Consider the following 27,150-nt stretch of genomic DNA (forward strand, 5'->3'; position numbering starts at 1 on the left):
GGGGACACAAACCTTCAGTCTGTAACGTAGGCTCAGTCCAGTTCCTGTCACTCCCCTTTGACCAAAAATGCAAGTCGCCAGCTGTCGGTTTTGAGGCTACACTGCTTCATTCCCTTGGTCCCTAGTAGGGTGGAACTGGAAGTTTCTACCACTGTCACTGTGTCACCTGTGAAGCCTCTGCGTCACCCAGTATTCATAGTCTGTTGGGTCGCAGAGGCTCGTAGGTAGCTACAGGCCTGGCCTACCGTGGGTGGAGAGGCTACAACACAGCCGGTCCCCTCGCGGCTTCCTGGCTCCCGCGTGGATGTCCAGCAAGCTGCGTGGTCAGGACCTTGGAGGGCCGAGGTGGTCCTGGTGCAGGGGCGTGTGCCTGGGCGGTTGGGGTGGCAGGCCTTGCTCCAGCTACACTCTTCCTCCCCCAGTGACAAGCACAGACTATGAGACCGCAGCTGATGCCACGGAGACCTCGTCGTACTTCAGCGCCCAAGGCTACCTGTCCAGGTCGGGGGCCGTGCCCGGGGCTTGGGGGAGTGACGGTGCCAGGCTGAGGGGCGGGTGGCAGAATCCAAATCCCGGAGCCCTCAGTCAGGCCCTGGGAGCCTCCTGCCCCGCTGTCCATTGGGTTAGCAAACAGGGAGCCTCCGAAGTCACCCTGCTGCACCCCTGCATGGCCACCCTCATTGTCTGTTCCCCCTGCCAGCCGGGAGCAAGAGGGAACAGAGTCGACCACAGACGAGGGGCAGCTGCCCCAGGTGGTGGAGGAGCTGAAAGACCTCCAGGTGGCCCCTGGGGCACGCCTGGCCAAGTTCCAGCTCAAGGTGAAAGGTGAGAGGGAGGGCAGGTAGGCGGCACTGCCGTGGCGGGGGGAGGCCGGGAGGCTGTTCCCCGTCCGCCACGATCTGGCGGAGACCGGCCAGCGGAGGGCAGGTGGTGACACGTGCCTGCTTCCGGCAGCACGGGGTGGGGGGTCTCCAAGGGACCCTCTCCAGCCCTCGCCGGACTCCCGTCTGGAGAGCACAGTGCCTGGCAGAGGGTGGCCCTGAGCTGACCACACCCGTCCCGTGGCCCAGGCTACCCGGCACCCACGCTGTACTGGTTCAAAGACGGCCAGCCCCTGACCGCCTCTGCCCACGTCCACATGACCGACAAGAAGACCCTGCACAGCCTGGAGATTGTCTCGGTCACCCGGGAGGACGCTGGCCAGTACGCGGTCTACATCAGCAATGCTGTGGGCGCTGCCTACTCCTCTGCTCGGCTGCTGGTCCGAGGTGGGTGCTGCAAGGCACTGGGCAGAGCTTGGGCCTTGCACAGTGTCCAGACCAGGGCTGAGGTCCCCGGCCTGCCTTGCCGTGTCAGGACAGGGGGCCAGAGCCCAGCGGTAGTCACCCCTGCATACAGAGTGTCACGGCGGCCGGGGGTTGGCCCCACAGGGAGTGGGTGCCTGCAGGGGCGGCGTGGGGCCCTGTCCTGGCCAGTGGGCAGCTGGTGAGTGAGGTGGACCCTGGGAGGGGGGGAGCCCTGGGCACTTGGTAGAAGCACGTGGACCAGGAAGTCGGTGGCAGCCTTGGGGACAGGGGCCCACACTTCCTGATCGTGCAAAATGTTCTGGACGCTGAAGATTTATTCTAAGTTCGACCCAAACCTGCTATGTCACGAGGGCCCCGGCACTGCTGTGGTCCCCGGCGTCACAAGGTGGGACTCTTCAGCTGTGTGGAGCACAAACGTCTGTGCGTAGGTGCCAGAGCGACGCCCCAGAGTCCCTGGTGGGACGAGAGGGTGGGCGGCAGGGTGCAACATCACATCTGGTCCACGCGACCCGTTGCCTCGATCACACCTGAGTGTGCGGGTTCCGCGATTCCGTGGCCAAGGGTTCAGGCGAGTGGCTGGTGGGGCGCCGTCCTCGGGTCCCCTGCCCCAGCCATCCCACCGCCGCACCGTGTGCCGGGCCACGGGGAGGGGACCAGGGGGACTGACGTCTCACTTCTGCGCCATTTGCAGGCCCCGATGAACCAGAAGAAAAGCCAGTGCCAGGTGAGGCGGCCCCAGGTGGGCGGAGAGAGGCTGGGGGGACGGAGGGCGCCAGGGCCGGAGGGGCAGCCGTGGAGGCGCGAGTGACCATGGGGCTGACTCAGCGAGGGTGCAGGGACAGCGTGGGGCTGCCCAGGGCCTGCCGGGCGCGGAAGGTGGGGGCCATGCCGGGGGGTCACCAGCAGCTGCACCGTGACCTTCCAGATGTGCGTGAGCAGCTGGTGCCACCCCGCATCCTGGAGAGGTTCACCCCCAAGAAAGTGAAGAAGGGCTCCAGCATCACCTTTTCGGTGAAGGTAGAAGGTAGGGCGGTTCCTGCCTCCCGCCACGGAGCGATCACCCCGGGTGGGGTGGAGGCCCCCCTCACGGCAGCCCCAGGGAGGCCGCAGGCAGGGCCCCCCCCTCCCCCGCCAGGAGCCCCGTTCCCTGCGGGAAGCACCCACTGCCCTCCTGCCCGCCCGCAGGACGCCCGGCCCCCGCCGTGCACTGGCTCAGGGAGCAGGCCGAGAGCGGCGTGCTGTGGATCGGCCCCGACACGCCGGGCTACACCGTGGCCAGCTCTGCCCAGCAGCACAGCCTGGTCCTGCTAGACGTGGGCCGCCAGCACCAGGGCACCTACACGTGCATCGCCACCAATGCCGCCGGCCAGGCCCTCTGCTCCGCCGGCCTGCACATCTCCGGCCGTGAGTGCGGTGGGCGGGGGCGGGCGGGGTGGCCGGGCCCGGGGCGCAGCAGGCGGGCACCAGGCGGCATCGGAACTCCCGGGACACACTGCCCGTCACCACCGTCGGGGCTGGGACTCCTCCCCGCCAGCTCTCGGCGGCCCACAGCACTGGGAGACCCAGGAGCAGGGCAGGCCCTGCTGGTGCTGGTGGGTTTCGCGCTTCCGAGCCTCCCCTGCGTGGTCTGCGCCGCTCGCCTGAGGGCCCCCCGGAAGCCTTCCGCTTCCTGAGCCTTGCTGGCACGTCGAGGACAGACCGCTGTCCTCCTCCCGTCACCGTCAGGGTGACCACAGGCGGAGAGTGGGGCGGGGAGGTGGGCTCGGGCGCAGGCCCTGCTCAGGGCTCTGGAGGGGACCCGGTCCAGGGCCCGGAGTGAGACTCCTCAGGGTCCGGAACGTCGTCCTGATGGTCCCGGCTGCTCCTGACAGTGGCCAAGGAGGAGGAGCAGGAGGCGGTGAAGGAGGCCCTGCTGTCCACCTTCCTCCAGGGGTGAGTGGGGGCTGGGGCCTAGGGGTGGGGGGTGGGCCGGCACGGCCGTCAGGCTGAGCACCCACCCTGGAACATGGCCTGGCTCTGCCCCACTTGGGCCAGCCTTCTTCCCCCTCTGTGCCTCAGTTTCCCCACTGTAAAATGAGGGCTTCCCTGGGGCTTCTGGTGTGGAGCCCCCAACTGCGGTGTCCCAGCCCGTTGCCCCCAGACCCTCATTCTGTCGGGAGCTCCCACCCCAGGGCAGAGGGTGGTGGGGCCACCCCAGGCCCCTCAGGACACTCCCCTCCCCGCCCCCCCATGTAGGACAACCCAGGCCATCTCGGCACAGATGGCGGAGCCTGCGGGTGTGGCCGACCTTGCGGGGCAGAGCAAAGGTACAGGCGGGGTGGGTGCATGTCCTCGAGGGGCACAGCTGCCGAGCCCCCGGTGTGGGCAGGGCGTGGTGGCCACGTGGTGGGCAGGCCCCGGCCCGAGAGCCTCCTGCTGGACAGCGTGGCCGGCTCTCCTGGCTCTTCCAGCACAGCCTGGGCTCCTCGCCCTCTTGGGGGCCTGGACTCTGACCTTTGCTTGATGTTGGAGCCTTTCTGAGCCCCGTGGGTCTGGGAGCCTGTGGGGCCCCTGGGCCAGGCCACCCCCAGCACGGAGCTCATGTCTAGCGGGCTGTGAGGATGCCTGGGTGCCGGGCGTCGAGGACAGAGGCAGGACGAACCCAGCCCGGCCCCCACAGCCCCAGGCTCCTCCTGCAGCCTGTGGCCAGGTCCAGCCCCCCTTGCCCACTGCCCTGCAGCCACAGACAGTCCCCGTCTGTCCCTTGGGCAGCCCTCAGCTGTGTCCACTGTGCCCTCTGTCTAGACTCTGACTCCTCTTGCTCTTGGTCCCCTTGGTCACGCCTTGGCTGGGACGCCAGTAGCCAGTGTGACTCCTTGTCCTGGCAAGTCCGTACTGCCCCATGCCCCGCCGGCCACTTGATCTCAGTGTCTCCCCGCCGGACATCAGCACCGCCCAGGGGACGCCTCATCCCCTCTGCGCACCGTGTGGCCGCAGAGCCAGGTTGGGCCTGCAGCATGGCGGGCGCTCGGCGACCGTCTGAGGGGTGCATGGCCGCCTGAGCGGTGCGTCTACACCCCCAGGGGAGCCTCTGGGGGCCGAGGAGGTCCGCAGCCACCTGTCCCTCGCCGAGGTGGGCACAGAGGAGTTCCTGCAGAAACTCACCTCCCAGATCACCGAGATGGTGTCGGCCAAGATCACGCAGGGTGAGGGGCCAGCGTCCATGTGCCGGGGGCCCGGGAGGCGGGTGGCCACAGCGGAGCGCCTGAGGCTCTGGGTCCAGGCCAGCGACAGGGCAAGGGGTCTGCAGGGGCCGCCCTTCTGGGGGTGTCATGATCCTTGTGCCCACCCAGCCAAGCTGCAGGTGCCTGGGTTTGACAGCGATGAGGAGTCCAAGACGCCGTCTGCGTCCCCGCGGCACGGCCGGTCGCGGCCTTCCTCCAGCGTCCAGGAGTCCTCCTCAGAGTCGGAGGACGGCGACTCCCGTGGTGAGGTGGGCAGGCTGGGACCCCCGGGGAGCAGGGCGGGAGGGGTCTGACCCCCTGAAGAGGTGGGGGTGTAGGGGGGAGGCGGGACCCCCACCCGAGGCACACAGGGGGCAGGAACTGGTGGGAACGGGACCCTCTCCGCACAGGTTCCTGCAGAGACTTGGCTTCTGGTGGAGTCATTTGTTCATGCAAGAACGCGCCTCGTGCCCCTAGTGTGCCAGGCACCTACGTGCTAGGTCGCAGGGTGGTGGGTGGGAGCGTGATGGGGAGAAGGTGCCCACACGGCTCAGTACAGACAGCCCTGGGCTGGCGACACCAGGGGCCGCGGTGATCCCTCAGCGTGGGAGGGTGGGTCGGGAGGTGTCACCCCTGTTCCCTGTTCTGCACAGGGGCGGGAACAGGTGCATGTGCGGAATGATTCTGAGGCCGGGCGCGGTGGCTCACGCCTGTGATCCCAGCACTTTGGGAGGCTGAGGCGGGAGGATCACTTGAGCACGGGAGTTTGAGAACAGCCTGAGCAACATAGCAAGACCCCAACTCTGTAAAAACTTTTAAAATAGCCAGGTGTGGTGGTGCGCACTTGTAGTCCCAGTTACTCAGGAGACTGAGGCAGGAGGATTGCTTGAGCCCAGGAGTTTGGGGCTGCAGATGACACCACTGCACTCCAGCCTGGTGACAGAGTGAGACCCTGTCTCAAAAAAAAAATCATCCCAGGGCGCAGGGGCGACCTCCCTGCAGTCCGGGGCCTCTGCAGGCCTGGCTGGCCCCTCCCTGGTTCCCTGGACTCAGCGCCCCCTCCCCTCCCCATCAGATCTTTGACATCTACGTGGTCACGGCCGACTACCTGCCCCTGGGGGCCGAGCAGGACGCCATCACGCTGCGGGAAGGCCAGTACGTGGAGGTCCTCGACTCGGCCCACCCGCTGCGCTGGCTTGTGCGCACCAAGCCCACCAAATCCAGCCCGTCGAGGCAGGGCTGGGTGTCACCCGCCTACCTGGACAAGAGGCTCAAGGTACTTGGATGGCTGAGGAGGAGGAAGGGGAGCCTTGGGGATCCTGGAGAGGCCCCGGGGGTTGTCCCCATGTGACGGGCGAGAGCCCAGTACCCACAGGGGCAGGGCTGGGGCCCAGACCGCCGGCAGTGAACTCCTGTTTCTCCCCAGCTGTCTCCTGAGTGGGGGGCCGCTGAGGCCCCCGAGTTCCCTGGGGAGGCCGTGTCTGAAGACGAGTACAAGACAAGGCTGAGGTGAGTGGCCGGCGGGGCTGGGGTGGCAGCCCTGGTGTCCCGCCAGCTGCATCATCACTCACAGAAGCTGTGGTCCTCGCTGTGGGTGCAGGCCCCAGCCCTGGGGGAGCTGGGGTCGTGGCCACGCTCTTCTTCTGTGGGGCCCTCTCTGATTCCACGTGAGCCTCACCAGGGACGGGCAGGGGCAGAAGAGAGCAGAGGAGGCCCCTGTGCCCTGGAAGCTGCTGCAGCCACGCGGTGCCCGGTCCCCGTGCTGGAGGTGGGAGCAGTGCCGGCGGCCGGGGCTGCCGGGTCTCCGCTCACGGCTGTGCCCCTCCTGCCCAGCTCTGCGATCCAGGAGCTGCTGAGCTCGGAGCAGGCGTTCGTGGGCAAGCTGCAGTTCCTGCAGAGCCACCACATGCAGCACCTGGACCGCTGCCCCCACGTGCCCGCGGCCGTGGCCAGCCAGAAGGCCGTCATCTTCCGCAACGTGCAGGACATCAGCCACTTCCACAGCAGGTGGGCAGGGCTGCATACACACGCACACGCACACGTGTGTACTTGCTACAGGGCCAGGCCTCCCACGGGAGGGCAGGGGGCGAGGGGGAAGGAACCTGTGCTGGCTCATCTCTGTACAGTGACACAGATGTCCCCCGAGAGCACAGACGTGTATACCTGGCTTGCACGTGGGAAGGCCTGCAGTATACCTACTGCTAGTGGGCACGTGCACGGCCCCACATGCACGCACCCTTACCTGTGCACATAGGTACACAGACATATGTGCACATGTGCAGCCTTTACACAGTGCACACCCATGTACACGACACACAGCACATACATGTGCACGCCTGTGCACACATGTACACATCTATACACATGGCTCCGTACACCTGAGCTCCTTTGCACAGCCACACAAGATATGCAAGTGCGTACGTGCATCCCATGTGTACAACTGCACATGTGCGTGCCCCTATATATGCATACATGTTATACACATGCACACACATGCATGCATATACCTGCACTATTCCTGAATACACGTGTACATGAACACTCTCATGTCTGTGCATGCTTGTACACACATGCATACAGCACATATGTGCATATACATGGAGGTGCACGCACATGTACACAGCACACATGCATACCCTCATGAGTGGGCACATATAATGTGCACGTGCAGTTGGGCCCGCGGCCACTTGTGTGCACACGCATGCCAGCACGCTCGCTGTCACAGGCCCCACAGGGCCCAGCCCCCAGGCAGGAGCTTCCCCCAGAGGTGAGGGCCCAGGGCCGGGTGGTGGATCGCGGGCAGGGTCCTGACACGCCCCCTCCCCGGCAGCTTCTTGCAGCAGCTGCAGCAGTGTGACACGGACGACGACGTCGCCATGTGCTTCATCAGGAACCAGGCGGCCTTTGAGAAGTACCTGGAGTTCTTGGTGGGCCGGGTGCAGGCCGAGTCGGTGGTGGTCAGCACAGCCGTGCAGGAGTTCTACAAGGTGCCCCGCCTGAGCTCGGGGGACCCGTCGGCCCACCCCACCCCCACCCTGGGCCCCCTGCCACCCCCGGCTTCCGTCGGAAGGCTGGCCTGCCAGCTCTGAGGGGACGCAGCTGTGCCTGGGGCAGAGAGAGGACCAGGGTGCAGGGCTGTGTGTGTGCACCCTGGGGACCCACCCTCCAGCTCTCAGGGGACACAGCCAGAGGGGGCTTGTGCGTTCCTGCCCTGAAACCCCGCTTGTTGTTCCCACAGAAATATGCAGAGGAGGCGCTGTCGGCCGGGGACCCCTCGCAGCCGCCGCCGCTGCCGCTGCAGCACTACCTGGAGCAGCCGGTGGAGCGCGTGCAGCGGTACCAGGCCCTGCTGAAGGTGGGCGCGGCCCTGCCCTGCGCCCGGCCCTCTGCCTGCGCGGCCGGGTCTCCCGCGCCCTAACCCGCGTGCCCCGCGCCCCCAGGAGCTGATCCGCAACAAGGCCCGCAACAGGCAGAACTGCGCGCTCCTGGAGCAGGCCTACGCCGTGGTGTCCGCCCTGCCGCAGCGCGCCGAGAACAAGCTGCATGTTTCCCTCATGGAGAACTACCCGGGCACCCTGGAGGCCCTGGGCGAGCCCATCCGCCAGGTGGGGCGGGGCTCCTGTGCCCGCGAGACGGCGGGTGGCAGGGTGCGGGGCACTTGGGTGGCTGTGGGGCCTGTACCCCTGGGGGGCCCTGGCCAACCGCAGGCTGACGGCAGCCCACCCACACCCCCAGGGCCACTTCATCGTGTGGGAGGGCGCGCCGGGGGCCCGGATGCCCTGGAAGGGGCACAACCGCCACGTGTTCCTCTTCCGCAACCACCTGGTGATCTGCAAGCCCCGGCGAGACTCCCGCACCGACACCTTCAGCTACGTGTTCCGGAACATGATGAAGGTGTGCGGGCACCGGGGGCTGCCGGGGTGTGCAGGGTGGCCGACACCTCCCGTCCTCCTGGCTCTGGGGTTGACGCAGTGGCACGGCCCCGCCGGATGCTGCATCTTCCAGGCAGTAGTCAGCTCTTGTCCCTTCCCGGCCCACAGCTGAGTAGCATCGACCTGAACGACCAGGTGGAGGGGGACGACCGTGCCTTCGAGGTGTGGCACGAGCGCGAGGACTCCGTGCGCAAGTACCTGCTGCAGGCGCGTACTGTCATCACCAAGAACTCGTGGGTGAAGGAGATCTGCGGCATCCAGCAGCGCCTGGCCCTGCCCGTGTGGCGTGAGTGACCGGCCCGGGGCCCGGGGGGCTGAAGTGCGGGGGGCGCCCAGCCCTCCCCTTGCCCGGCCGTCTGCCTGGCTGCTCTCAGGCCGGCAGCTCCCGCCCTCACTCCCGGGATAACACAGAAGGACAGTCCCCGTGGCAGCCACACCCTGGACTCGGGGCCACTGGCAGGGGGCGAGGTGACCTGCCAAGGTGTACCCAAGGGCGCCAGGAGCCCAATGTCCCACCCACGGGGTGCTCAGAGCCCCGCGTGTGTGTCCTCAGGGCCCCCGGATTTCGAGGAGGAGCTGGCCGACTGCACGGCCGAGCTGGGCGAGACGGTGAAACTGGCCTGCCGCGTCACGGGCACACCCAAGCCCGTCGTCAGCTGGTACAAAGGTACGCCCCGGCCCGGGGGTCCCCGGCCTCCCTGTCGGGAGGTGCTGGCCCTGCAGCAGAGATGAGCCGCCCACAGAGACAAGCTGTGCAAGGGCTGAGGACGCGGCATGGCGTCCGGTCGTGGGGCCGGGGCCATGAGGGACAGGCCCTCATGTGTCACTCGTCCCCCCACCCAGTCAAAGGCGGGGACCACGGGGGAGTGTGGGGGGCTGTGCAGAGAGGCAGGCAGTTCAGCAATTCACTAGGGGGTCTGGCGGAAGTCAGCAAGGCCACTGCACTCAGGGGCAGGGATTATGGCAGCGAAAGGACACAGGTTACAGTCAGCCGAGGGAAGAGCGTCGGGGGAAGCATTCGGGTGTCACCGAGCATGAGCTTCCAGCTGTGTCCTCCCAGCGGGGTCCTGTGGACAGCGCCTGTTTCTCCTTGGCCTGCGGGTTTTACTGGGCTCGGTGGTGGCTGACCTCAGTGTCCAGCACTGCTGGGGGGGCTGGACCCCCCCTCAGCCCCGCTTGAACCTCAGTGTTAGTGTGGGTGATCTGACGTGGCCCGAGGCCCCCAGGGAGAACAGACACTCTCATCAGGACATTCCAAGGGACAAGAACAAACCTCTCTTTGGGCAGCATTGGTCCCCCAGTGCTCTGGAACCATGCGGGGTTTCGAGCAGCGCAGGGACACGGTTTGGCTTCTGTCCTCTGTCACCTTGGCTGTCATGCCTGGAACCCACAGGGGAGGGCTGAGAAGGGACAGGGAAGCCACCCTGGGAACCACTGTGCCCTGCGTGCGGGGGCTGGGTGCAGACGCGGGTTGCATGCACGGCTGGCCAGCTGTGGTGGGGCGGACGGGGTGTGCAGGAAAGAGACGGGCATCGGGGACAACCGCAGTCGGGCACTGAGCGTCCCAGGGACGGGGGCTGTGTTCACAGAGGGGGGGCAGGTGCGGGTGCAGACAGAGCTGCAGGGGAGGGCTGGGAAGAACCAGGTGCCCGGGGCACTCAGGTGGCATTGCTGGGGCACCGTTAGAAAAGCGCGTGTGGAACCCAGGGGAGGGTCCGGGCAGAGACAGGAAACGAGGAGTCATCGTGCAGATGGACGTGGAGGGAGTGCGGAGAAACGGGTCAGGCTCCGAGCCTGGAGGCCTGACGAGCGAAGGGGACAGAGCAGCAGAGGGACGGGGACCCAGGGAGCCGGGCAGAAGGGACCACTGGATGGGTCCCAGAGGCTGTGCAAGTCTGCGGTTGTACCCACACACGCAGGCTGGCCTGCCCCGGTGTGCACACGCTACACACACTTATGCACACATGTACACACAAATGCACATTACACGTGTAAACGTGCATAATACAGATTTCTTGCGCATATGCACATGTCCAGCAATACTACATGCAACACATATACATACGTGTGACATATGTGCATGGATACACACTGTATAGTTACGACATACATATCCAGATGCACATCACACACAATCATACCTACACATATACATACATACTGCACAATATATATACACAGATGTACAGTACCCACATGTATACACATCAGTCCTGCCTACACACATGCATATGTACAGATACACACCATACAAATACTATGCACGCATGCATGGGTGCACACTACCTGTATACTGAACACTATGTATGTGCATACATGGATACATGCTACAAACATGCATGCATAGATATGCATTGCACACACATGCATGCATGGATGCATGCTACATAGATACATGGTGCACATATACATAGCAACACTATATACATGTATATATGTTCATAAATACACACTATACATGTAGATACCACACAGATACACACTACACCAATGTATGTATGTACATAGATACATACCAAACACATGTACATACACACCACATAGATATATATGATACATGTGCATGCTACGCACATATTCATAACATGCCACACACATTTACATTCATAAATACCATACAGCCAAAAGCAGGGCTAAACCTTGTGCCATCTTCTCTAGTGGAAAGGCCCCCATGGCAAGAAAAACCAACTGTGACGTGCGTGTGAGTAAAGAACCCGCCCGTCACCCTCCTGCGGAGGCGCCACGTCACGGAGGGCAGCCTCACCTGGAGGGCTCTCCTCGCGGTTTACCCGTCGGGGTCCCTGCAGCACCTGAGGGTCCTTCGTGATCGCCCCAAGGTGCAAGTTGCCGTGTGCGGGGCAGAGGCGGGCGCGTGCCTGGTGCCCACACGGGCAGTCCTGAGGGCACAGCTACTGTTTCCACTTCAGGGGCTCCCAGGGAGACGGGCACCAGCACAGGTTGACTGTGTGTCCCACATGTGCCCCTGGGGTCACTGGGGCTGTCAGGTGAGCCACACCGGGGCTGTCAGGTAATTCTCACCTGGGCTGTCAGGTGAGCCACACCTGGGCTGTCAGGTAATTCTCACCTGGGCTGTCAGGTAGGCCACACCTGGGGTGGCTGACAAGCCTCCCAGTCTCTAGTTCAGTCCTAAGAACCGAGCCCAGTGCTCGTTTTAGAGGAGCCGTCCCAGCACGGTCAGTCCTTCCTGTTCCGCTTGTCCGAGACCAGCTGGGGGCATTTGTGTGCCCAGGAGTGACTGCCACAGGCTGGAGCAGGGCGTGTGGCCGGGGCGGGCAGGAGGACCATCCCTGGTCGGAGTTGAGGAATGCAGCGGCTGCTTCCTGGCGTGGCTTGGAGAGCCACCCTGGGGGACGTCCTTCTGGAGGAAGACTCAGGGCCGATGGGTAATGCCCCACTGCCTGGGCTCCGGCGAGTTCCGCCCTGCACAGAAGCTGCTCCTTTACCCAACGCCTCCTTCCTTGGGTCCAGACTGCTCCTCCGGGAGGCCAGACAACCCATGTGGCCACAAGGACACGAGTTGTGGCAGGAGTCGGCCGTTCGCTGGCCTGAAGCAGCCTCACAGCAGGCAGGTGGCACCGATGGCCCCGAGAGGGGTGGCTTGTGTCCTGGGACCAACCTGCCAGGACGGGGCCTGGGGGACCCCCTGTGTGGTGGGGCCGTCCTGCCCTGTGGACTTGAGAGCGTCTCTCTTGGCAGATTTGGCCTGTGGTGCGGACTCTGGCGTGGGCGGGGCGTGGCAACGTGACACCGTGGCAGTTCCACGCGGGAACCCTGGTGGCCTGGGTGGGGCGTCCTGTCAGCAGCCTCGATTCACTTTCATGGCCCATTGCCCAGGGAGAGGCATCTTTAACCTGCCCGTCTGCGGTTTTCTAAGTGGCCGTTGGCGACGGCTCGAGAATCAGTAAGAACATGATGGTGTCCACCAGGGAGGACAGCATCGGGCAGAGCTGCGACAGTGGCCTTGCGCTCGCACCGAGGACCCGCCTGTCTTTGGTTGGGCGCGTCCGGGCGGCCGCGGTGGTCCTGGTGCCCACCGGGTCTCAGTGCGGCTGGACGACGGGTGGTCCAGGCGCAGGCGTCTCAGCGGAGCTCGTGGAGCCAGCAGCTCCGCGTCAGGGGAAGACGGGCGGTGAGGCTCTCCCGCCGGAGCGTGGCCGCTCGTCCACTTAGTGCCAGAAGCCAGTCCAGCTTCCACTTGACAAGGGAGGCCGATGGGGCCCTTGTCGCCCTGTGCGCCGTGGGAGAGTTGGCCCAGCCCAGAACGGAGAGTTAGGAGGCCTCGCTGGGTCAGACGCCTGGTTTCCACGCTGACACCCCGCCGCAGCTAAGAGCTGACGTTCAACAGCAGCCAGTGTCCGGTGGCTGCCAGGACAGAACACGTCCCAAACCTGAGGGGTGCCTCCCACTGCCGGAGACGCCGGCTGGCAGAGCGACCGACCGACCTCTGAGACCCGGAGCGGAAGGAGCCGTTACTGCAGCGAGGCGGGAGCTGGCGCGGGCACCGCTAGCCAGACAGCCCCCACCGCGGCCTGCCGCCCTGGCCCTGTGAAAACTGGCCGCTTGCAGGGGACCCGCTGAAGGCCGGTGGAGGCACACTGGCCCCGATACCCGAAAAGTCCCGTGAGGCACTGGGCCTCCTTTGGGTTGGCGGGGCCCAAGGGACACAGACAGAGGGCGGAGGACTGGGACGCTCTTGTGCCACGTGCGCCGGAGGCCCTGCGGCGGGCATGCAAGTGGTCTTGGGCCGTGCGAGCCAAGAACGTGCAGAAGGGAGGCGCGTGCGCGCTGGGCTTGTTCGGGACGTGAACTCTGCACCGGCTGGAACTGCAGGAGCCGCAACTGGATTGCGCCGGCGCCAATCCGCTGCCAGCCGCCGGCTCCCTCTGGCGCTTCCTGCAGGCTAGATGGCGGCCAAGCGGGGCGCGGCCCCCTCATCTCTTCTGCCTCCAGCTCTCAGTGAAGCGCGGACGGACTCTCCCTGCCCGGCTCCCGTGCCCGCGAGGGGCCCGGGGCTGGGCTGGGCGTGGCTCCTCGGTTCCACGCCCCCCTCGCGACACGTAGCGTGTCCTCTGGCACGTAGGAGGCAGGACGCACAGACACATCAAGCGTCATGTCTAGATGGAGAAGCCAAAGCCGCGGCACACAAAGGTCCCTCACCACAGCCCACAGGGCAGGATGGCGGCTCGGGTGCCTGTGTCCAGCAGAGCCGTGGACGTTCGCGTGTTCCCCGAGGGCCCCGGCACGTGGGACGGGCAGGCAGAGCCTTCTGTCCCCCTGGGAACAGGGGGCCTGCAGCCTGCCCTGACCGTGTTCCTCCTGAGGAGCTGAGGTTGGGGAGGCAGCTGGAAGGAGCTGGGCCGAGCTGGGTGACGTCCACGGCCCCGCTAACCCCGCGTCCTAACTGGGCAGCAAGGTCAGCGCTGTGGGTGCCGTCGCTTTTGGCTTTGGCAACCCCTGAGCCACGTCACGTTGCCTTACATGTCCGGGGTCTGTGGGCCCTGTGCCCCTGCAGTTCAGCTTGCACAATGGTGACCTTTGTGATGGGAGTCATGTGGCACCTGGCGCCATGTTGGCACCTCTCGGCCCTCACCAGGTTTCCCCGTAAGGGCTAAGGGAGGCGTCCAAGGGGGCAGGACCGACTGTAAATCCGTCTGAGTCACCTCCTGCAGCACGTCACCCAAGTCGGTGTGACAGATGCCATCAGGGTGCCCGAAGTCCACGCTCTCACAAGTGTGTCCCCCACGGTTTCCCTCGTGGCAGTGGTGGTGAGGGCGGGGGTTTGGTCTCGGGGAAACCTCCCACGCCAGGGCCAGACTCAGACCCTCTGCTGTCGTCTCCGGAGGACGCTAAGGCCGCGGTGAGAGACGCAGGAGCCCGGCTGCCGCTCCTTGGCAGGCCTGGTGCCCGTCCCCCTCACCTCCGAGCACGCTGAACCGAGCCCTGCCCCGCCTTCTGCCCACCGTGGGTGCTGGTGGCCTGTCCCTGGCACTCGGCACACGTGTGAGTTTCTGGGGCTGTGCGGTGACGAGGGAGTCTTCCTCGGATCCAGCGCCGGTTCTAGTATTGTTAGGGAACCAGCAAAGTTCCCGGTGCGGATTGGGAGAGGGCACTGCCCAGGGCACGGCCAGGCGTCTGCCTCGGAGCCCCCTCCTCAGTGCTTAGACGGCAACCACCTGCCGCGTGTCTCTTCATGAAGGGGCAAGAAAAGTACAGGAAGAGCTCCACGGAGCTGCCTTTTTCTTTCCCTTCCAGAAGGCCATGTCTTTGACAGCGTCCCTTGCCTGTCCCCAAAATTGCAAATCAAAACCTGAGAAGGGCCGGAGAGTTTGCCCCGGTTGCCAGCTTGCAGGGCAGCCGGCAGGTGTGCCAGCTGTGGACCCAGGACGGGAGTCCGCGGGCCGGAGACCAAGACCTCACCGCAGCCGGCAGAGCAGCGTCTCGCACTGGGCCCCACAGCCCAGTTTCCGCAGAGCGAGATGGTGGGAGCCAGGTGTTAACGGCAGGCAGGGGCTGCACCCCAGGAGAGAACCCCCAACGCTAAGGAGATGCTGAGCTCGTTCGGGGCTGCTGGCGCACCTGCCCGCACTTCCCTCCAGAGTTAGCGGAGGACTTGCCGCCCTGGAGTGCAGGAAACCACAGTCTCCCAGGAAAGGAAGGGAAGGGCTTTCTCCCCTCTGCCCCGGGGCACATCCAGGCAGGGAGCCATCTCCAGCGTGGCTGTCCTTAGAGGAACATTCCAGACCCGGCTGTGATGGCCTCTGCTCAGAGGAGTGAGACGGGGATCCGAGAAGGCCAGAGAACTGTTTGAGAATCGGAGCTGTCTGGGGTCAGGCGTGAGGCCGGTGGGGGTGGGTTTAGGAGAGGCCGGGCGGAGACGGGCTGGGGGCCGGGCGTGAGAGCAGCTCTGTCTCGGGTGGCAATAAGGACACGCAGCGAACTGAGGTGGAAGCTACTTTTGTTGTTTTTTAAAAATAATTTAAAATGATTTGCTTCAGTTCTTGGCAAATCAGAAGCCACTGCTGCCCGTGAGCCTTTGTGAATTCCGCGTTCTTGGGGAGCAGGCCCAGGGCTGCGGCCGCACCGTGTCGCGCGGTTCGACGTCGTGGGGAGGGGCTGTCCGCGGGGATGCGTCACCCACGCCGCCACGTCCCCACCAGGGCGATTCATTGCGCAGTTTTCCGTCTCCACGTGTTTGTACCGGAAGGCCACGTGCTGCCTGGCTTTATTACATCTCAGAGACTTTTTTCAGTCCCCCAACGCGCGTTCCGTACACGGGTGAACAGAGGGGCGTGTCTGGCGTGTTTGTGCGCCACTGAGGGAGATGGTGCTCCGGGGTGTCTGCCTTCGGGACCCACGGCAGGAGGCGGCCCCGGAGCCCCACGGAGGGTCTGCTCGGGCGGGAGGGTGAGCTGTGCACCCACTCATGGTGTGGCCTGGCCGGGGGGTGTGCAGGTGGGGGGCCCGGGGACAGGCCAGGGCACCGCACGTGAGCCCCTCGCGTCGGTCGCCTGGGGGCCCTTCTGCCAGCGGTGGGGCCAGGGGCGGGTGTCAGTGATTGTGAGACAGGGCTGTGGGCTCTGGGCCGCGAGCTGGGGTGCAGTGGGCACTGCAGGTCCCCGGGGAGTGGCAGCGTCCTCGGGGAGGTGGGGTGACCAAGCATTTTGGCTCTCTGGGAGGGGTGTCCTCTCCAGAGTCCAGGTCCCCTGGCCCAGCCCCTGCCTCCAGCTAGTGTCCAGGCTGGACAGAGAAAGAGTCAGAGAGAGCAGAGTGAGAGACAGAGGTGGACAAAGAGAGAGAGACAGAGACAAAGAAAGATGGAGACAGAGATAAAAAGATAGTGAGAGACAAAGACAGAAACAAGGAAAGCAGAGAAATAGCGACAGAGACAGAGACGGGGAAGAAGGGGAGGCTGGTCGTGGTCTGTCCCTCCAGGGCTCCTGGGCGCCTTGGCGAGCCAGCGACTCGCAGGGCCACGCCTGGCCACCCCCGACTGCGCCCTCCAGGCCAGGCCCAGCCTCCCGCCCACAGGGGGGTCGGCCTCTGGGGTCCCGCCGGTGACAGCCTCACCCCTCCCTTCCAGACGGGAGGCCGGTGGAGGTGGACCCGCACCACATCCTCATCGAGGACCCTGACGGCTCCTGTGCCCTCATCTTGGACAGCCTGACGGGCACGGACTCCGGCCAGTACATGTGCTTCGCGGCCAGCGCCGCCGGCAACGCCAGCACCCTGGGCAAGATCCTCGTGCAAGGTGGGCCGCCGGGGGGCTGCTGGCCCAGGGTGTGGGGAGGGGTGTGAGCGGCTGGCAGTGGTCTGGGGGCTTGCTGAGGGGTCAGAGGGCGCGGGCGGGGGTGGCTCCATCATGGCACCTCCCTGTCTCTGTCTGTGTCTGTCTCTCTCTGCGTCTCTCTGTCCCTGTCTGTCCCTGCCACCATCTGCAGTCCCCCCGAGGTTCGTGAAGAAGGTGCGGGCAGCGCCGTTTGTGGAGGGCGAGGACGCCCAGGTCACCTGCACCGTTGAAGGTGCCCCGTACCCTCAGATCAGGTGAGACCCCGGCCGGCGGGGCCGGGCAGTTGGGGGGAGTCAGTCTTGCCTGGGGCTTGAGGGCGTGGACCGTGTCCCCGGGTTGGGGACAGGCTGGACACATGCCTACGGCTTTCAGCGGGAAAGCAGGCGCCCTGGGCCCGCCTGCCACCAGCAGGGCACAGCCGGCTGGACTTCGGCTTCTGGAAGGGTGGGCTCTCTGAGGGCCCGGGGCACCGTGAGGATGCGTCTGGCTGGCGGGGCCGAGGGTGGCCTGAGCCCTGCCTCACGGGCCACTGGGGTGGCTTCCAGGTGGTACAAGGACGGTGCCCTGCTGACGCCTGGCGGCAAGTGCCGCGTGCTGAGCGAGCCCCGCAGCGGCATCCTGGTGCTGGTGATCCGGGCGGCCAGCAGGGAGGACCTGGGCCACTACGAGTGTGAGGTGAGCTGTGGGGTCCTGCTCTCGAGGGCCGGGGCTCCGGGGAGTGACAGAGTGAGACTAAAATCTGTTTCTAAAAATCAATCAATCAATAAAAAAAAAGCCAGTTAAAGATTAAGTTCCTCGGCCACACCGGCCCCACCTCCCGTGCTCAGAGGCCCAAGACCCCACCCTGGACAGGCAGGGGAGCCTGTTGCCGTGGCTGCGGGAGGCTCCAGGGCAGCACAGGTCCCCTGCGTGGGGGCCGCCCCTGTGCAAACAGACCACGTGCCCGAAACAAAGTGGCCCAGGCCCTCGGGGAGCCTCGGGCTCTGAGCCGGCCTCTGCCGTCCATCTGCAGTTGGTGAACCGGCTGGGGTCCACGCGCGGTGGCGCCGACCTGTGCTTGCAGAGCCCCGCGCTGCGGGCCCGGGAGCAGCGCCGCAGGGAACAGCTGGTGGCCGCCGTGGAAGGTAGGTCCCGGCCCGGCTGCTCGGCCTCGGCGGCTCCCAGGCTGGACCCTCCACAGGCCTGGGCGGCACCGGCAGTCGGAGGTTGCGGGTGGGAGGCTGCGGGTGGGCGGCTGGGCGGCACCCTTGCGGGCGAGGCTGCTCCCTGGAGCAGGAGGCTGGGCTGGCGCCTCGGGACGGGAGGCTGCAGGGCCCCTGGTGGGAGGCGCAGGGCGGGTCACACAGAGTCCGTGTGAAGGCTGGAAAGGGAACCCTGGGTGGGCAGGGGGTCCCCAAGCCCTGCTCGCCGTCCCTGGGGAGCCGGTGCTGTGCATAAAGGCCAGTGCGGGCCGGGGGCAGGATGGAAGGATGACCCTGAGGAAGACGGTTCCCTGCCCAGGGCACGTGTCGGGGGCCCTTCCATGCCGGGCAGAGCGAGCGAGCAGGGAGATGCCGCCGGCTGGGGCAGGGTGGCCGGCATGGTGGCCCAGGCTCCCTGGGGAGCCTCAGGCTCTACGGGGTTCGACACAGTGGCTCAGCCCCCCCGGCCTGGGGCCACTCCTGGGGGCCGGGAGGGGCCTGGGCAGCACCGTGAGCCTCACTGGGACACAAGGTGGCAGGAGGGTGAGAGCCAGGGTGGGCGGGGCAGCCAGGACGGGGAGGAGGGCGTCCGGCGTCTGTCCTGGGCTTCCCGGCTGGAGCTGCCCACCCGGGGCGTGAAAGCGAGGCCAGGCCAGTGCGCGGCCACCACTGCGGGACGGGCCGCAGCACACGTCCCCTCCAAGGCCACTGGAGCCGACCACGCCAGGGCCCCGTGTCTGGAGGTCGGTGTCCCGTCTGGAACGTCACAGAGCTGGGCTGCCTGGGATGTTTGCACCCCCCATAATGCTCACGGAAGCCCCTCCCTCGCCGCTCGGGGGGTCCTTGTGTGTCACCCTCTGGAGGGCTGTGGTGCCCCGTGTCTGACGTGTCCCTGTGGGCCCTGCGACCTCTGCCGGCCCCACAGCATCGCGTACAGACGCCTCTGCCGCCGCGCACCTCAGCGCCTCGCATCTCACAGTTGGGGACGTGGCCGTGGGGACGCCCGGGGCTCCCTTGCTGGTGATGGAGGGTCCACCACCGTTGTGCACTGGCTCGTCACCACGGCTCTCTCTCTGGGGACAGCGGAGGCGGCGGCCTCGTGAGGCAGAGAGCGGGTTCGGGCCCAGCTGTGGCGTCAGGGCCTCAGCGAGGCGGAGAGGTTGGCCCTGGAAGACCCTGGAGTCAGAGCCCCGCGCCTGCCGCTTCCTAACTCCTCCCGCTGCTTCCTCTTAACCCGCGGCTGCGTCTGCGCCAGGGCAGGGCCTGGCAGGCCTGCAGGCTGGGCACGGCCCCCGGCTGTGAGCCGCACGGGGCCGGGAGCCCCGCTTCGCACGGCTGCACCCCTGCGGTCGCAGATGCTCACTCGGGGCCCAGCGCTGGCCAGGTGGCAGGTTAGGTCGGTGAACGAAGGTGCCAGGAGCGGAGCAGCCCCAGGTGCCCCAGCTGTCAGGGTGTCCCTCTGCCCCGCAGAGTCCCGCCTGCAGGCGCTGCACACACCGGCAAGCTCTGCAGCCAACTCTGAACACGCAGAGCTTTGGGCCCAGACCCCATGCTCTCCCCAGGGTGCAGCCTGAGCACCCACACACCCCTGCACACATTTATACGTGTGCCTGCACACACATGTATGTGTGCACACAATCACACGTGCATGCCCACAATGCACAGTACTTGTGGCTCCCAAATGCACACACAGACACCGCTGGTACATGTGATTTAGGTGCGCCCCATCTGAGGCAGCTGTAGCAGGCCCTCGGTGTCTCGGGGAACCCTCTGTACGCGGCAGTGTGGCAGGGCAGGGAGTCCCCGCAGGGCGGCCGGAGGGTCCCGCTGGCCGAGGCTGGGTGGGGAATCCCTGTGTCCCGACTGAGCCTGCCCGGCAGCCGCAGGGCACAGCAGTGCCCGCCCCAGACGGTCCCATCCAGCTCTGGAACTCAGGGTCCTCGTCTGCAAGACAGGAACCACAGGCCCATCCTGCCAGCTCCGGGAAGGAAGTCACTAGGAAAGCCAGGAGAGGCCCCCGAGCCTGTGGGCCGGCGGTGCTGCCCAGGGAAACAGGTGGCCCCACTCGCTCAGAGCCCAGGACCCTGCCCGGGCGTCCTCTGGTGCTGTTCTCAGCAGGACTTCCGTGGCCTCATGCCACGGAGCTCAGATGTGCCACTTTCAGGAGTCCACAGTCCCTCTCCCAGTTTTTGTAAATGAGGCATCAAGTGCCTCAGTGCCAGTGTGGCCGCCAGCTTCCCCATTTCGTCCCCCTCTCTGGGGCTCAGGCGTCAGGCCCGACAGATCCACAGGGCTCCCTCAGCACGTGGGCAGAGGGAGAAGCTGGGATTCTGGCGTGGGCAGCCCAGGCAGGGCCCTCCCTGTCGTCACAGCTCCTGCAGGGCCTTCCAGAGAGACGGTCGCACGCACTGTTGTCATACCCCCATGCCCCGGCCACCAGGGCAGGCACCGTCACCTCCCTCTCAAAGAGCAGGGCACTGAGGCTCCCAGCGGACACAGTCTGCCCAGAGGCAGCTGCGCAGGGCCCTACGCCGCCACGCTGGCTGCTCTGTAACCCTCGCTATTCCGACTGTTTTCTTTGTAGTCACTGAGCAAGAGACTAAAGTCCCCAAGAAAACCGTCATCATGTAAGTGCAGGCGTGTTCCTAACCTTCCTTCTGACTGCAGTGCCCTCCTGCATGCCACTAACACGCCTGCACCGCGCCCCGGGTCCTGCCTGGCCCCTGCTCGCCCGCTGCCTGCTCTCGCAGCCCCGTCCCCCGCGGACTGCGGCACCTTGCAGATGCTTGCAGGGAGCTTCCTGCGTAACCACCCTCGCCGGGGACCTTGGCGACCGTCACGGCCCACAGCTCTCTCTCCCCGGGTGCCGGCACCCTCTCCGTGCTCCACTGCCTCTGCACCCCACCCAGGGGCTCCCCCGGCGCTCAGACCCCCAGTTACACCAGTTGCGGTGAAGCTGGGACTCAGAGCAGCTGCCCTCGGGCCAGAGACGGAATCCTGCCCCCGCCCCCCGCCCCGGGAGGGGGGGCCGCGCCACCCCGCAGAACTTCCGGGGTCCCGGAATCCTCCACACCCACATTGCAGACATGGACGTTCTGCGTCTGCCCGGCCCGTAGCAGTGGCCACGCCAGGTGTCTGTCGAACATCTGGAATGTGTCCAGTGCAACTGAAGAACGGAATTTTAAATTGTATTTTATTAATTTGGATTTAATTTAAATAGCGCAGGCGTAGTAGACAGCACAGCCCTGGGACCCTTTGAGGTCACATTTGGAGTATGGGGAAACCGAGGTTCAGGGCAGAGAGGAGGCTGGCTCAGTGGCTAATGACCCGAAGCCATCGAGATCCCCTCTCCCAGGTGCCACGCCCACTGTCTCTTCTTCATCTGTCAGCGCCGGGAAACGCACAGGCCGCTGCTGATGAAGTAACACCAGGGGGACCCGAGCTAGGTGAACCCACAGAATGCAGGATTGGCTTTGACCTGGGTAATCCGGTAGGACTTCCCGTAGGAGGTGTTTGCAGGTGGAGGCGGTAGAAGAGCTTGTGAAAACTAGGAGGCAGGAAGGACTCTGGCTTCCTAGGGCCAGAAGACCGAGAAACTCCAGGATGGGAAACTTCTTAGCTCCCCACCGACCTAAAGGGGCTGCAGTTGGCCAGGCTGCTGCACAGTCCCACGGTCAGACGTCTGGAGAGACCTGGGGTAACCCTTCCTTGACTTCCTCCTCCTCTCCCCAAAGTAGGTTGGTGCCACCCCACAACACGTGGGTCACCTGGGTGGTGGCGAGCACCCCGTTCCTGGAGGCGTGCAACCACGCCCCAGCCTTACACAGATTAATTCTATCTTTTATCCGCGAGGGAATGTTGTCATTACCCTGAGCAGGCCGCGTCTCCCGGCCGCCGCTTCCCCACCGTCAGGTGAGATGTGACACGTCCTCCTTACCCGTCACGGCTGTGTGCCCTCAGGGTCAACCACACGACTCTGGGCCCGTCCCTGGGAACGGCTGCTTCCAAGCGAGCCAGAGTTAGACCAAAGCAGAGCTGAATGAGGGAGACACACACACCGCAGTCACAGCAGGCCGCTGGCACTGCCTCCGGGCCGTCCCCACACACAGGCCCCCCCCCTCCCTGAGCCCCGGGGGAGGCAGGTCTCCCGGCCTTGCTGGGCCGCACGCCCTCAGACCCAGAGGTCAGGGGACGGGCCACAGGTCGGGGCTGCGGCAGCCATCTCTGCCCCCGCCCTGCACGCACCTGCGGCATGAGCCGTGCACGAGTCCCTAACCGGGGGTGTGGAGGCAGGTGTTGCCCTCTGAGAGCTGGCGGTTGCACCCTCTCCTGTGACACAAAGCACAAGGCCTGCTGCTGGGGTGGGCGGCGGGGGGTGGGGACCAGCCAGGGGGACATTGCAAGTCTGGACTTGGCCTGGTTTTGGAGGCGCTTGCCCGTGCGACATGGCGTGGGCCTCCCCAGCCTCCTGTTTCGAGACCTTCACACCAGAGCCTGAGGTTGGCCACTCGGGACTTTGTGCTCTGTTTCTTCGCTTCTCTGGCTGGGGGCTCTGCAGGTTGGGCTTAAGAGCATGTGTAGGAGTTTCTCTGTGCAGTTTCACCACTCTCTGGCTGGCAGACTAACCCGCTCTCTCTTGCACAACCCTGGGCACTGCACCCGCCTCTTCTCGGGCCCTCTCCCCTCCCCCAGAGAAGAGACCATCACCACCGTGGTGAAGAGCCCCCGTGGCCGGCGACACTCCCCCAGCAAGTCGCCCTCCCGCTCACCTTCCCGCCGCTCCGCCAGCCCCCCCAGGCCGGGCCTGTTGGCCCCCACCCTGCTGTACCTGCCGGGGGCTGCCCAGCCCCGCAGGCCCGAGGGGGAGCCGGGCCGGAAGCCCACTGTGCCCACGCTGTACGTGACGGAGCCCGAGGCCCACTCGCCAGCCCTGCCTGGGGGCACGGGGTCCCAGCCCAAGTGGGTGGAGGTGGAAGAGACCATCGAAGTCCGGGTGAAGAAGACGGGCCCGCGGGGAGTGTCTCCCGCCAGAGAGGAGGCCCCCAGCAGCCCAGCGGGGCCGCCCTCCATGCTGCCCGGTGGGGACCCCAATTCCAACAACTCTAACAACAAGCTGCTGGGCCCAGAGGCCGGGGCGCCGGGCCCGGCCGTGGTCCGTGTCGGGGAGCCCCTGGTCTTGCGCGTGGATGCCGGGGGCGGCGTGGACTGGGCCACTCCAGGCACGGGTGGCCCCCATCTGCCGGAAGAGGCTGGGGCCCCTCTTGAGCAGGAGGGAGGAGAGGAAGAGGGAGAGGAGGGAGCGGCCTTCACGCCGGAGGAGCCGGAGGAGCCCCCGGACGCCCACGGCCTTCAGGACCGCGACCTCAAGGTCCTCACGCACAACGGCCGCGCGCTGACGCTGGCCGACCTGGAGGATTACGTGCCCGAGGAGGGGGAGACCTTCGGCTGTGGCGGGTCCGCCGTGCCCAGCGCCCCCGACGACCCTCCCTGCGAGGTCTCGGTGATCCAGCGGGAGATCAGGGAGCCCACCGTGGGGCAGCCCGTCCTGCTCAGCGTGGGGCGCGCGCCGGGTCCCCGAGCCCCGCGCAGCTTCTTCAGGCCCAAGCGCCAGGGGCCATCGTTGGCGCCGTGTAGTCCCCAGACCCGCGGCCCCGAGGGTGTGTCCTTCCTCGTGCGGGAGGCCCGGGTCGGGCCCGTGGGCGCCACCGCCCCCCGGACACAGTCCTTCTGCACCCGGCTCCAGCGCTCTGCAGACAGCGGCCAGAGCAGCTTCACCATGGAGCTCACTACCCAGACGGTCGGCTTCGGGACCGTGGGGGAGACGGTCACCCTGCACATCCGCCCGGACGGGGACGAGGCGGCCACACGCCCGTGAAGCCGCTGCCATGGCGGCCTGGGGGACGGCAGGGAGGGGGAGTGTCCGCAGGGCCCAGGACGCTGCCCAGCCCCCGCAGCAGAGCGCCAGTGCGCCTGGCCTGCCCTCCCGCCCCGGCCCTTCCTACCTCGCTGCCCTCGGACTCCCGCCGGGAGGGTGACGCACAGCGTCTGCAACGTCAGAAAGGCTCCGGCAGCGCCTCAGAGACCCCCAGCTCCGGCCCGTTTCCCCTCTGGACTGGCGGGAGCCTTGGGGGCTCCGGGGACAAGACGTGGACTTGGGCATTTGTCCTGTCCCTATGGACCCCGTCCACCCCGCCGGGCTCTGGCCTCGCACCGCCGGGCTTCTGGGACACCTCGGCAGGGCGTGTCCCTGCGGCCGCCCAGGGTGGTGCCGACTCTGCCGGGCCTTCCCCACGGGTGGACTCAGGCCTGTGTGGGGAGACGCCTGCTCCGTCAGCCGCAATAAACCGCTCCCTGCACCTCCTGTCTGCTGCTCCTTGCGTCTCTGCCAGTGGCTCCGGCGACACGGGTGGCCCAGGGCCCCCACCGCATGCAGCCCCGGTGGTCACCTGGGGTGGCTGCTGCCGGCGCCCGGTGCCCAGTGAGGCAGCCTGGGTGACCTGTGGCAGCCTGCTCACACGCAGGGACCCGTAGTGTGACCAGAACCGCCATGACGGCCACCTGTGGCCTGCTGGTGGCTGCGCTGGCCTTCCTGGGCCCTGGACGTTCTGGGCGGTGGCGGCACATGGGGGGGTCAGAGGGTGGGATGTGGTGACCCTCGGGGGGCCCAGGCGCTTGGCACCGAGGGGTCACCCCATTGTCCCTGGTGGGACAGTCCTGGCAGCTGTGAGGGGCATGACGTCAGCCTCCCAGGTGACCTCCCGCCCTGAGGCCAGCCCAGGGGTCCCGCTGAGCTCCTTGAACTGGGGAAGGGAGGGGGGTGCCCTGACCCTGCAGAGAGCAGCCTGGGGCCACCTCTCCCCCCGGGGGTCGGGATGCTGTGGAGGGAGCCCCTCAGCAGGGGCTTGAAGACTGGGAAGAGGAGGAGGGAGGGCCAGGCAGGTGGGCACACACGTGAGGCCACGTGGGGGGCAGTGCCCCCAGGAGGGGGCTGGGGCCAGGCTGCAGCTGGAGGGGAGGGCAAGTCTGCACAGGTGGACCCTGGGCCCGTCCTCAGTAAGGGCCCACAGCTGGGGTTTCCCAGCCCTCGGTTCGGCACCAGCCTGCCAGAGCCCCAGGTTTGGGGCTGGGAACCAGCACCCTGGGGTTCCGAGTTGGCCTTGAGGAGAGGCCAGCCCTGGGATGGAGGGTGGCGTTGTGGTTAGGGGGCGGGGCTGGGTGACCAGGCCCGGCGGCTCCCTGGAGGAGGCGACATTCTCCCGAAGGCATCCAGGGGAGGACGGGGCTCCAGGCAGAGGCAGCAGCTACCCCCAGTGTGGATCTCGGGGACTCCCACCTGCCGGCAGCCTCCTGAGAGGGGAGCGGGCGGGCGGGAGGGAGAGCCCGGGGTCGGCCCCCCCGGGCAGTCTCCGAGGACGGACGGGGTCCCCCCTCCCTGGGCTCAGGCCGTGCCGGTCGCCTGGGCCTCACCACGCTGCACTCGCCCGCCTCTTCCCCAGGTGCCGCCCTGCAGGACTCTGTCTGCACCACCCAGGACCGCGGGGACCAGGAGGTCGCGTCCGTCCTGCAGAGACTGCCCGGCCCCCAGGCGCCCGTCCCTTTCTCGGAGAACCTCGCAGGCCCTGGCCCCAGCTCCGGGGGGCCACCCGCACTCGAAGGGGCCTGTCCCCAGCTCCCAGGCACAGGAGCCGCGGACGCACCTGGTGAGGCCCGGAAGGGGCTGACCCCAAAGACCCCCCCCCAGGGAGCTGACCCCAACTTGGCAGTCTGACCCAAGGGGTCACCTTGGGGGCCCAGCCCACAGTGTGAACTGACCGAGCCCCCAGGACCCCGATTTGGGATCCCGATGGCTCCATGCACTGGGGGCCCTGGGCGAGGCCGAGCTGTCCTCCCTTGGCCTCAGTTTCCCCATCTGTGAAATTAGGCACGGGATGGGTTCTGGAAGGCTCTTCCCACCCTGAGTGGGTCTGTTCCAGGAGCCAGAGGCCTCCCATGGTTGGACCTTGGTGGCCGGTCAGGTGCCCTGTGCTCCTTCGTGGGGGCAGGGAGCGGGGGGACGAGGAAGAGGAGGGGAGGACAGGGAGGAGGGTGGGGGAGAGCACTAGGCCTGTGCCCCAGACGGATCAGACCCGGTGGTGAGACCCAGCTCTGGGGGTCACCCGGAGCCCCGGCCTCGGTCACCTTTACCCAGAGAACTGTCCCAGCCTCCCAGCGCAGAGCACCCACCCTTGTCACCCCATCCATCTTGCACCGCCCTCCCCGCTGCACCCCCTGCTGCCCCCTGTGTGGTCCCTCTGGGCCGCACCGCTCCCCCCAGGGGCCGCTGGGGGACACCCCCACGGTGGGTTCCCTGCTCAGCGCCCTGCGCACTCGCTCGGGCCGGCGTTTCAGACAGTTTGGCCGATGGACAGACGGACGTGTGGGGCATAGGACCCTGTCCCCCATACTGCTGCCTCGGCCCCCCCAGGGCCAGCGCACCCTCCCCGCAGGGCGAGACAGCCGCCCCTCGGCTCTGCACCCGCCACAGATGCAGCAGCCGGAGGCCCTGGACAAACAGGCTCCTCCCTCCGTGCTCCGGGACCACCCAGGGCCAGGGAGCCGCCCGCCAGGCCCGGCGTCCCGTCACGGGGCTGGGTGGGGGTGGTGGGCACCGTGTCCCTCTCGGGCCGAGGAAGTGGCAGCTTCTCATTCTCAGACCCTGCAGCGACCAAGGGGGAGCGGCTGTCAGCGGGGCCACACAGATGGGCAGAGGCTGGGGCGGGGGTCTGGCCCCTCACTCTCCTGCCGCTGTGGGGGGGATGCCCTGCTGGGTGGCCGAACAGACACCCCACCCCAAGGGCCACTGGGCCTGTCCTTGGCAAACCACGGCCACCGTCGCAACCTCCTGTGTATTTATCCTGCCAGCTGCCTCTGCGGAGCCAGCACGAGCCCTCCTGGGCCAGTCAGGCCCTGCTCCCCGTGCCGGGCCGCGGTCCCCACCCGCTCAGCCCACCCCAGGTTGGCCTGTGCCTGTGACTGCAGCGTCGCCTGCCTGCGCCTGGGCTGGGTTGTCCCGAGCCCGCTGCTCTAACCAGTTTGCAGTGGTCTCTGCTCTCCTCCCCTGCCCGCTGGGTGGTGTTGGGGCTTCCCTGTCCCCTGCCAGGCCCCACACTGCGGCCTCTGGGCAGCCGCAGGGACAATGCCGACCACAGCCTTCTGGGTCCCCCGCCATCGCTTGTGTGC

General features: G+C 66.5%; 1 protein-coding gene across 1 annotated transcript in view; it reads left to right on the plus strand.

Annotated features, from left to right (window-relative positions):
* Nucleotides 1-27,150, plus strand: part of OBSCN (obscurin, cytoskeletal calmodulin and titin-interacting RhoGEF) — a 135,401-nt gene that overhangs the window by 95,012 nt on the left and 13,239 nt on the right. Inside the window, exons 66-89 of the mRNA XM_069467771.1 lie at nt 423-501; nt 701-825; nt 1,071-1,268; nt 1,999-2,031; nt 2,233-2,331; nt 2,493-2,711; nt 3,179-3,239; nt 3,543-3,613; nt 4,370-4,492; nt 4,640-4,779; nt 5,586-5,786; nt 5,937-6,019; nt 6,344-6,517; nt 7,341-7,497; nt 7,749-7,865; nt 7,951-8,115; nt 8,246-8,404; nt 8,551-8,728; nt 8,996-9,109; nt 16,544-16,711; nt 16,902-17,004; nt 17,296-17,425; nt 17,763-17,874; nt 25,428-25,592. Of these exons, the coding sequence (XP_069323872.1) occupies nt 423-501; nt 701-825; nt 1,071-1,268; nt 1,999-2,031; nt 2,233-2,331; nt 2,493-2,711; nt 3,179-3,239; nt 3,543-3,613; nt 4,370-4,492; nt 4,640-4,779; nt 5,586-5,786; nt 5,937-6,019; nt 6,344-6,517; nt 7,341-7,497; nt 7,749-7,865; nt 7,951-8,115; nt 8,246-8,404; nt 8,551-8,728; nt 8,996-9,109; nt 16,544-16,711; nt 16,902-17,004; nt 17,296-17,425; nt 17,763-17,874; nt 25,428-25,592 (3,174 nt within the window). The remainder of the gene's footprint in view (nt 1-422; nt 502-700; nt 826-1,070; nt 1,269-1,998; nt 2,032-2,232; nt 2,332-2,492; nt 2,712-3,178; nt 3,240-3,542; nt 3,614-4,369; nt 4,493-4,639; nt 4,780-5,585; nt 5,787-5,936; nt 6,020-6,343; nt 6,518-7,340; nt 7,498-7,748; nt 7,866-7,950; nt 8,116-8,245; nt 8,405-8,550; nt 8,729-8,995; nt 9,110-16,543; nt 16,712-16,901; nt 17,005-17,295; nt 17,426-17,762; nt 17,875-25,427; nt 25,593-27,150) is intronic.

Source organism: Eulemur rufifrons, chromosome 4 (assembly GCF_041146395.1).
Source record: "Eulemur rufifrons isolate Redbay chromosome 4, OSU_ERuf_1, whole genome shotgun sequence".
Taxonomy (NCBI): Eukaryota; Metazoa; Chordata; class Mammalia; order Primates; family Lemuridae; genus Eulemur; species Eulemur rufifrons.